This window comes from Pipistrellus hanaki (assembly GCF_964339955.1).
Source record: "Pipistrellus hanaki genome assembly, chromosome: 5".
Taxonomy (NCBI): Eukaryota; Metazoa; Chordata; class Mammalia; order Chiroptera; family Vespertilionidae; genus Pipistrellus; species Pipistrellus hanaki.
In genome coordinates, this window is record NC_140507.1 from 12,952,856 (window position 1) to 12,963,567 (window position 10,712).

At 41.9% G+C, this 10,712-nt stretch overlaps 1 protein-coding gene across 1 annotated transcript; it reads left to right on the forward strand.

Moving 5' to 3' along the window:
- Positions 1–220: 220 nt before the first annotated feature.
- Positions 221–9,019, forward strand: IL12B (interleukin 12B; the record flags this gene model as incomplete). The annotated part of the gene is made up of 6 exons (XM_084883992.1): positions 221–308; positions 2,184–2,459; positions 3,010–3,127; positions 5,167–5,384; positions 6,901–7,058; positions 8,888–9,019. The coding sequence occupies 6 exons, from the start codon at positions 221–223 to the stop codon at positions 9,017–9,019; spliced, it is 990 nt and encodes a 329-aa protein (XP_084740118.1).
- Positions 9,020–10,712: the final 1,693 nt, after the last annotated feature.

Consider the following 10,712-nt stretch of genomic DNA (forward strand, 5'->3'; position numbering starts at 1 on the left):
TCTGTTTGGAGATGTGCTCAACCAGCAACTGGCATAAGGGTTCCTACAATTCATTTAGTGTTATCATGACAGTGTAGAGAAGAAAGAAAATAAAGATTAGAAACAATATGCATAGATTGTGAATATGGTTTCCAAAGGTAACTGAATGACTGACATTCTCTCTCCTCTTTCCTTCTTTCTCTTTTCCTCCTCCTCTCCTCACTCTCTTTCCCTCCTACAGATGCATCAGCAGCAGTTGGTCCTCTTCTGTTTTTCCCTGGTTTTGTTGGCATCTCCCCTCGTGGCCATATGGGAACTAGAGAAAAATGGTAACTAGACTCTCCTAAATCTCTCATTTTCAAGATGATGATGCCAGAGCTTAGAATAACTGAATGTCTTGTCTAAGGCCACAGGCTAGTGTAAGCAATAGAACTGAGTCTAAACCAGTGGTGGGGAACTTCCAGCCCACAGGCTATATAAGGCCTGCAAAGTCATTTGGTCTGACCTTGACAAGGCATTACGAGTGAGTTAATTCAATGTTTGACCAAATATAGCAGGCTAATTTTTAAGTTGATAATTTTATATGGCCTATGAATGATGTTATAAATATCCAAATGGCCCTTGGCAGACAAAAGGTTCCTCACACTTTCTCTAAACCCAGACCAATGTGACTCTAAAAACCAGGCTCCTTACCCCTGTGACACCCTCTTTGAAATACTATATCCTAAGCCATTCCTCAAGTGTCAATTTAGATGTTGGTATTAAAGACCCAAGGCAAAGCCAATGAGACAGTCTGAAATACAGCTCTTGTGCTTCTAACTTGCTGTAACCTTGCTTAGCATCTTCGTCTCAATACTCTTCTCTATAAAATGGGAAGACTAACACCTACTTAACTGCCTTATAAGAAAATAGCTTTAAAAAAATACAGAGAGAATAAAATTTTCCTGTAGGGAGTGGCTATGAGGGTCAAGCCTTGGACTGACCTGTGGCAGAGCCACATACAAGTCCCAGCTTGGAGGGCTGAGCTCTCCTAGCACAATTAAGCTTGACCTTATAATCATCCCTTGTTCCTAGGTAGCTAATGGGCTGTGAGAGGTGCAGCAAGTGCTGCCAAAACAAGGCTTGAGTAACAAAATAGATTTGAAACTCACAAGAACATTGTAAAAATGTTGACCACTCTCCTTTTTTTGCTTTATGTAATCTCACTATAAAATAAAGCTTCAGCTTACAGACAGTGTCACTGTTTTCTCATCTAGGCAGTGATCCACCTGGTCACAACTGTATATCTTGTCTGTCTTCTTGAATACTTCACTGCCTGTCCTCAGGTTCACCCTTGGCCATGCTGGATGAGATTCATGTAGCACTCAATGTGAGTCCTGAGTATAGGAAAACTACAATTGCAAGGTGAAAGGATGGTTTAATCATTCACCGCCCCTCCTCAGGTTTACCCCTGGCCATGCTGGACGTGGTTCATGATGGGAAGACTAACACCTACTTAACTGCCTCATAAGAGTGTAAAATCGCTTTAATACAAAGAGAATAAAATTTTCCACTGGTGAATTTCATGCAGTATAAACTAAGTCCCAAAATCCCCACAGAAAATTGTAAGACAGTCTCTCTCTGCAGTGGTCTGTGACTAACAATAACAACTAACACTGAGTTTACTGAGGCAGGCTTCTTTCATTTAATCCTCATAGCTGAATGAATCTATGATATAGGTACTATTATTATTAACATTTTACAGACAAGGAAACTAAAGTTCATAGTGATTAAGTATCTTCCTCCAAGTCCTCCAGTCAGCAAGTGGGAGTAGGATCTCAGTCTTGGTCAGTCTTATTCCCTTTGAGACTGAAATTTTGCTGGAAGTTGTTTATCTCCACCAGACAGACCTTCAGCAAAGAGTCTTGTGCTGTTTGCATTCTTCCATGTATCAAGGCCTTCCTCATCTGACAGCTGATCAGAGGTTAATTATTAACAGCAGCCTGCCAATTAATAAGTTGATGGCATCTATACAACTCTTTACTTCTCTCTTCCATGACCTTGAGCCCAAGGAGGGCCCTGTACCCTGAGATCCTCTCAGCAAAGCCTTTGCTGCTATAAGCTAGGTTGTGCTTCAGCAGTGCAGATGCCCAGGAAGTTCAAAAGACACAGTCCCAGAATCTGTGTGGCTTGCAGTATGGGTCTCCATGCTTTGTGCTCTCCAGTTTATGTTGTAGAGTTAGACTGGTATCCTGATGCCCCTGGAGAAATGGTGGTTCTTACCTGCAACACATCTGAAGAAGATGGCATCACGTGGACCTCGAACCAGAGCAGTGAGGTCTTAGGCTCTGGCAAAACCTTGACCATCCAAGTCAAAGAGTTTGGAGATGCTGGCCAGTACACCTGTCACAAGGGAGGCGAGGTTCTCAGTCATTCTCTCCTTCTGCTTCACAAAAAGGAAGACGGATTTTGGTCCACTGATATTTTAAAGGACCAGAAAGGTAATTCCATCCCCTTGAACAACATCAGTTTTCTCCATAAGAAATACAAAAATTTAAATGTTAAAGGCAAGACATGATCAGTATAGTTAATGCAGCAATCAAGTCCCTTACATAAACCACTCAGAACCTACATTGTCCTTTGCTTTGGTTTTCCTTTGCTGGACACTTTGGGTAATATGTTGAGAGAGTTTCATGGTGAGTCGGATACTTTTCCATAGGTTCTCTTTTTAAAATGGCGATTTTATAGAGAGAGTAATGGAAATTAACCATCATGAACAGTGCATATCTCAGCACTGGGTGATAGCCTTGAAAAAAAATGAATACCCTCTCGATATGTAAGGTGTTATGCTCTGCAGAGTCAGCTACCAGTCCTCGATGAATTGCCTGCCTGGGGAGCAGCATCATTTTCCAATGAATTCAATGGAAGATTTTTTACTCATACCATTTGGTGGCCTGTGATTAATCACAAACAAAATCTTTCAGGGGGGAGGGGAAATAAACACAAAAACCACACATACAAAACCTAAATATTTGTTCTTTTTCAATCCAGAACCCAAAAATAAGACCTTTCTAAAATGTGAAGCAAAGAGTTATTCTGGACGTTTCACCTGCTGGTGGCTGACAGCAATCAATAGTGATTTAAAATTCAGTGTCAAAAGTGGCAGAGGGTAAGTGAAACCACTCTGTTTTCTCAGTGTTTTGCTAAAACTACTATTTCATTAAGAAAATAAGGATGACCTAGTAATGCCTTTTAGTTAATGATAAGAGAGAAAACAAAGTCAAACCCAAATTTTTTTTTTCAATGACCCTCCCCCCTTGCCTAAGTTGGGGAAAGAACATGGAGATTTAAGTTAACTCCCTGAACAAATGTATACATTAGAACAGAATATTACCTGGGCCTGGGCATAGCCTCTGCTGTGTTTGAACTCACTCATCCAAATGTCCCAGTGATGCTTCATTAAGGCTTATAGTACCATAGGGAGGGATAAAAGGAGAAATTGAAGCTACAGATGACTTGCCAAAATTGCATCTCGAATCAAAAATAGAAAAAAAGAGCTCCAGAGCGTAAACCTTGGAAGCCCTAGAGTCGACTCCAAAACTCTGAGGCCTCTAGACATTTTCCCCAGGCCACTTGAACAACTTTTTCTTCTGCTAACACTGCTCATTTGAAGTTTACTTTGTCTGATACACTTGGACTTTTCCTAAGAAACCAATTCCCATGGATGTAGCACCTGTGTTAGCCCCTCTAACATGTGATTTCACTCATCATCTAAGTTCCCAAACAATGTAGGAGAATAGAGCCAACCCTAGTTGATCATCCTGGCCTGGCAACTATGTACCTGAGGAACCTTTGGGTTCTCACTTTTTCATCTTTGAAATGAAAATTCTTACTTAAAAAAAAAAAATGCTTATACAAGTGCACAAAGACATAGATGCAAATATTCATTGTGATGTTTTCGGTAATCAGCAAGACAAAGGTAAAAGAAAATGTGATTTATTATACTCTCTAGCTTAATGTGCAGTCACCAAAATAACCCAACATATATGGTCTGTTGTGGATCATTGAAAAATATGGTTACAAAACCATACACACACACACACACACACACACACACACACACACAAACACACCCACTATTGGCCCGGTACACAAAATTTTTGCATGGGGTAGGGGATATCTCTCAGCCTGGCCTGCACCCTCTTCCAATCTGGGACCTCTTGAAGAATGTCCTACTGCCGATTTACTGGGATCAGCAGTTGGACATCCCTCTCGCAATCCAGGACTGCTGGCTCCTAACCACTCACCTGTCTGCCTATCTGATTGCCCCTAACCACTCTGCCCGTTGTATTGCTCGCCCCAAACTGCCCCGCCATCATGATTACCCTCAACTGCCCCCCTGCACTGGCCTGATCACCCCCCAATGCCCCTCCCCACCAGCCTAATCACCCACAACTGCTGTCCCATCCTGGCCTGATCCCCCACAACTGCCCTCCCCACTTGGCCTCTAACCACCTCTACTTCAGCCCTGCCACCATGGCTTAGTCCAGAAGAACATCTGGAAGGTCTCCCAATCTAATTAGCTTATTACCCTTTTATTAGTATAGATAATTTGACCCTTATTTCATAAAAAAATAAAATCTAAATGTATTTATATAGATGAAATATGTGTATATGCATAAAAACATATGGCTATATAACTGCTCTGAATATTCATAGGAAAAGTTCTGGTGGGATACAATAAGATATAAATTATATATATATATATATATATATATATATATATATATATATATATATATATATATATATATATGGGTTAAAAGAGGTATTTGGGTTTAAAAGAGGCACCACATTTCCTTTATATGCATTTTTATCACTTTATTATTTTATAGTTAGCATGTATTAATTTTATAATTAAAAATAGGAAAAATAAAATAAAAATGTTTATAAGGAGTGTAACCAGGGTCTCTAAATCTAAAATTTTCCAAATTCATGTTGGCCATGAACCTCTGTTTCCTCATCTATAAAATGATAATAACAGAACATTTGTACTGCCTCTGAAACATCCGCTCTCGTGGGGAGGGCAGTTCCTCACTGCCTGGGGATAAATCAAACCAGTTAGAGAAACTATGATGTCAGACAGTTACAACCACAGGAACTCGCCCACATCTGTGTGACACAGGATATGTCTGTCTTCAACTTTAGCTCCTCTGACCCCCGGGGAGTGACCTGTGGAAAAGCAACACGCTCGGCAGAGATGGTCAGAGTGGACCACAGGGAGTATAAGAAGTACATGGTGGAGTGTCAGGAGGGCAGTGCCTGCCCAGCCGCCGAGGAGAGATTGCCCATTGAGGTTGTGGTGGATGCTGTTCACAGGCACAAGTATGAAAACTACACCAGCAGCTTCTTCATCAGGGACATCAGTGAGTGTACTTGAATATATATGCTTAATAGAGATAGATGACATTCATTCACTGGAGTAAGGGGTTTATATGTATTATCTTTTATTCGATACCCCTCAAAAAGTACAGTGAGGTACTATTATCTATTTGCATTTTAAGGAAGAGGAAGATGAGTCTTTAAAAAATTAAACAACTTGTTTTAGATCTCACAGCTAGCAATTCAGACCCAGATCTGTCCCAGGCTCACCCTGGCTCATTTGGTTGAGGGCACATGCCAGACTCAATCCCCATAGGTGATGTACAGGAGCAGTAGATTGATGGTTCTCTCCCATTGATATTTTCGTCACTCTCTCTCTCCTTCTTCCTAAAAATCAGTAAAAACATATTTGAAAAAAATAAAGTAAAAGCAGGCTCTTGGCTAAACTTCTGTTCTGCTCCCAGGGAGCTTCAATGAGGAATCCAAGAGCAGCAGCCCCTTTGGCATGATAGTCCTATTCAGAACCAGCACTTCCCTACCAGCTGCAATTATTCCCCACCCATCTTTCTCTAGAATCTTGAGACTACTTTATTGGAATAAAAACTGCTCCAAAATGGACATAAGTTTTTTTAATTGGCAGATGGATATTTTTCATTTCCTTTACCATTTCTCCATTGAGATAAAGTGTGAAAGAACCACAGAACATGTGCTAGCATTGGTAAAGAGCCTGCCCTTGGCGGGCTGGGGGAAGGTGGGATCTAGTTCACAGAGGTCTCACTGAGGAGGTAACATTTAGCCAAGTCCTAAAGGAAGGGATATGTCAGTTGTGTTAAGAACAGAGGGAAGAATATTTGTGAAGCATCTGCTAGGAACAGTGGTCTTTGGGGTGGTGCTGGGCCTAGGAGCCCAAGCACATGCCATAGAATGTCTTCCTCATCTCATGTGAAGAAGGTACACTACTTGGGGACAGTCTTTGGGACACTCACTGCTGCACTTCCCATGTGTAGTCCAGTGGCTGGCACACAATAGTTGCTCAGTTATTATTTATAGAATGAATGATGAATGAACGAATGAGCATAGAGACAATGTGACTGTAACTGCTATGGGACAAATCAGTGCCAGATGCTATGAAAAGACAAAAGAAAGACACTAGTTAGGAAATCTCTCACCTCTTCTCCAGCAAGAGACTCCACTCAGTTCTGAGTTGGGTGCAAAGAGGGGGCTTGACCTCAGAGAGGATGGTCCTTCACAGATAGAGCTAAGAACTTTCTTCTGAGCACTACGCAGAAGTAGTTCTCCACCAGAGCCCATCTGATTGGCCATGGTAACAAGGATTCTGAGCCTCTCTCAGGGTCAGCCATAAAGGATGTGGTGGCCTTCCACAGGCACCAGAGTGAGCACCAGCAGTAAGGGAGTGTCATGTCTGCCAACCAAGTGCTCAGAGAAATAACTACCCTATGGACTCACTACTGGTCAAAGGTAAAAGTAGAATCAGAAGCCAGAACTCCCTTGCTCCAAAGCCCCATCAGGAATATAAAAGGTGTGTATCTTCTTCCACAGTCAAACCAGACCCACCTAAGAACCTGAAGCTGAAGCCGTTAAAGGGTTCCCGGCATGTGGAGGTCAGCTGGGAGTACCCTGACACTTGGAGCACCCCACATTCCTACTTCTCCCTGACATTTTCTCTTCATATCCAGGGCAAGAACAAGAAAGAAAGGGTAAGATGTGATTTGGTGCCAGACCTGCTTTGATCAGATTTATGCAAGCTCACAACAGGGTGGGGATGAATGATGATGACAACAGCTAATGTTTATTTAGCACTTTTTCTGAGCCTTTTTGTGTACATGTTTATCTCACTTATTCATCACAGTAACTCTACAAAGACTAAAGTTCAGAAAGGTTAAGTGACCTGCCCAACATCACCTAGCTAGGAAGGACAGAAACAGGACACAAACTCAAACTGCTGGACACCAAGGCCATACACCTCCTGTATGGTTGACCAATAATTCTTGCACTTGACTGATCCTGATATAGGAGAGCTGGACTCCGGGAACCAAAATTTATTATTTCAACTGAGTGAATATAATCCTATCTAATAAGAGAGTAATATGCAAATTGACCATCACTCCAACACACAAGATGGCCACCACAAGATGGTCAGCATGGGAGAGTAGTTGGGAGGGACCAGGCCTGCAAGGGAGGGCAGTTGGGGGTAATCAAGCCTGTAGGGGAGGGCAGTTAGAAGTGACCAGGCGGCAGAGGAGGGAAGTTGGAGGTGACTGCGCCTGCAGGGAAGGGCAGCTGGGGGGAACCCAGGCCTGCAGGGGAGGGCAGTTAGGGGCAATCAGGCAGGCAGGGGAGCAGTTGGGCATCAATCAGGCTGGCAGGGGAGTGGTTAGGGGGTGATCAGGCTGGCAGGCAGAGTAGTCAGGGGCAATCAGGAAGGCAGGCAGGCAAACAGTTGGGAGCCAGCAGTTCTGGATTATGAGAGGGATGTCCGACTGCCTGTTTAGGCCCAATCCCAGTAGGACATCCCTTAAGGGGTCCCAGATTGGAGAGGGTGCAGGCTTGGCTGAGGGAAACCCCTCCCCACGCATGAATTTCGTGCGCCAGGCCTCTAGTGGATGATATAACATTCATGCATGTCCCACCCAAAATGTCTAACTCTCGGCTGCGCTACATATTGTGAAATTATTTTATTAAACAGAATGTCAGTATGTACATAGGATAAATGACGGCTTTTCAATTTTCTTGCTTTGGCATCAATAACCCCAGGATCCTAGAGGCACTTTTATTGAGTTTTAGCCTTCGTGGATCCCAATTTCAACATCACTGGCTAAAGGCTTTAGTCAGCTTAGCATTTAGCATCTGGTAGAAACTCAGTGATTCAGTTGCTCCCGAAGAATTTTTTTTTTTTTTTTTACAGGGGAAAGGGCTATTCTGGAGTCAATTTCAATAAATATTTAAAATCTTCATATGTATCTTCCCTACTTAAGATCTGTATCATTATTAAGTAATATATACTGAGTGCTTTCTATATGGTTAGAGATTTTGCTACGAGTTTTACACGATTTATTACCTTTAACTTTTACAGCTCTGTGAGGTAGACATTTTTACCATCCCCCTTTTATAAGTGACAAAACAGACACAGAGAGCCTAGGACATTTTTCAGTGGTCACACAGCTAATAATAGCAACGCCTGAACCACAAGTTTGTCTGATGAAAGGATCGAGACTGTGGTATTTCTGAATATCCACATGACAACTAGAGCAAATCTGTCTCAGTCTCACCATCGGCCTTGTACTAGGATGAGTGCCCACGGGCCTTCAGACAAGGCAGCTGTGCTAGAAAGAGGAAAGCTGGACCAATTTCACCTTTAGAACTTGAGTAGAAAAACTGCATCTGTATTTAGAGCTTCTGTCAGTAGGTGGCGCAAGTACTACACACTCCTCTGTGAATTGCCCTACAACCAAGATGTGCTTGCTTTGAGAAATATGCCCAGCCTACCTTGTGACTGTATTACCAAAGGTTTTCCTCTCTTTTGCAGAAAGATAAACTCTTGGAAGACAAGACCTCAGCCAAGGTCACGTGCCACAAGGATGCCTTGATCCGTGTGCAAGCCCGAGACCGCTACTATAGCTCATCCTGGAGCGAGTGGGCATCTGTGTCCTGCAGTTAGGTGAGCAAGCATAGACCAGCCCTGCACACTCAGTGTACCAGGTTCAGGGAACTGGGTGGGGGGATTGAGGAGAGGAAACAGAGGATTCTCAGCAATGTCACCAGAGTCAGAAACATACAGTTGCTCATTAACAGATATTTATTGGGTCGGCAGCTAAGTAATTGCGGATTTTTTAAAGAAAATCAAAGACAATTTTTTCATGGAACTAAATAACTTTATTCTGTAATGTATTGCCCATTTTGATCAATGACCTTTTGCCATCTTTCAGGCAGCATCATAATCCCACGTTCAAAAAACTTCTGGTTTTTATTAGCAAAAAACTGAATCAGGTACGATTTGACATCATCATCATTATTGAAATTTTTACCATTCAAGGAGTTTTGTAAAGATCGAAACAAAAAGTAATCAGATGGTGCAAGGTCAGGACTATATGGTGGATGTGGCAAAACATCCCAACCAAGCTCCATTAATTTTTGCCGAGTGACCAAAGATGTGTGTGGCCTTGCATTGTCATGATGGAATACAACACCTTTTCGATTTGTCAATTCGGGCCACTTTTCTTCAACTGCATTGTTTAATTTCATTAGTTGTTCAATGTAGACATCAGAATTTATAGTTTGGTTGGGTGGTAAGAGTTCAAAGTAGACAATTCCTTTGTAATCCCACCAAACTGATAACAAAACCTTCTTTTGATGAATATCAGCTTTTGATGTTGTTTGAGTTGGTTCACCTGGCCTGCTCCACGATCTTTTCCACTTGATATTGTTGTAAACAACCCATTTTTCATCGCCAGTTATCAGTCGTTTTAAAAATGGATCATTTTCATTACGTTTCTTTAGCAAATTGCAGCTGCTAATGTGTTGCGTTAACTGTGATTCTTTCAGTTCGTGAGGAACCCATGTATCGAGTTTTTGAACATAGCTAAGTTGTTTTAAGTGATTTTCAATGCATGTATGTGATACATGAAGCTTCTCTGCAATCTCACGTGTTGTACTGTGACAGTCCGAATTGATTATTGCTTTGATTAGGGCGTCATCAACTTCAACTGGACGACCAGAGCGTCTTTCATCTTTGAGTGAAAAATTACCAGAACGAAATTTGGCAAACCAATTTTGACACTGCCGTTCTTTTAAGGCTTCGTCACCAGAAACAGCACATAACTTTTTATGAGCTTGCAATGCGTTTTTCCCTTGCGGAAATAAAAAAGCAAAATATGACGAAAATGTTCCTTTTGATTTTCCATTTTTCAACGAACGCCAAACAAAAACTACAAAACAGATCAAAAAACTTTTTTTACTGATTAACAGCTGAATAGCCAACTATCAAATACAAAATGTGTTTTACATTTGTACTACGTCTGCAAACCTAAAAATTCAACTGAAGCCATATATGTGTGAAACCCGCAATTACTTAGTTGCCGACCCAATATTTGATATTCATGTTGTTCCAGGCACTATGCTGGGCTCAGGGACCCTGCAATAAACAGAACAGGTATAGGTTCTACCCTTCTGGAGGAAAAGGCAAAGAAGAAAGAGAATAGCTGAGAGTCAGAGCAATGATGGTTGCAAGCTGTTTCCAGGAATTAGAACCTCATCCAAAGGGGGGCCTGGGGGACCACTAGAGGGCATTCAGCAAGGAAATGACATGATCAGATATACTTTTAAGAAAACTTTCAAGAGAGTCTCTCATGAGC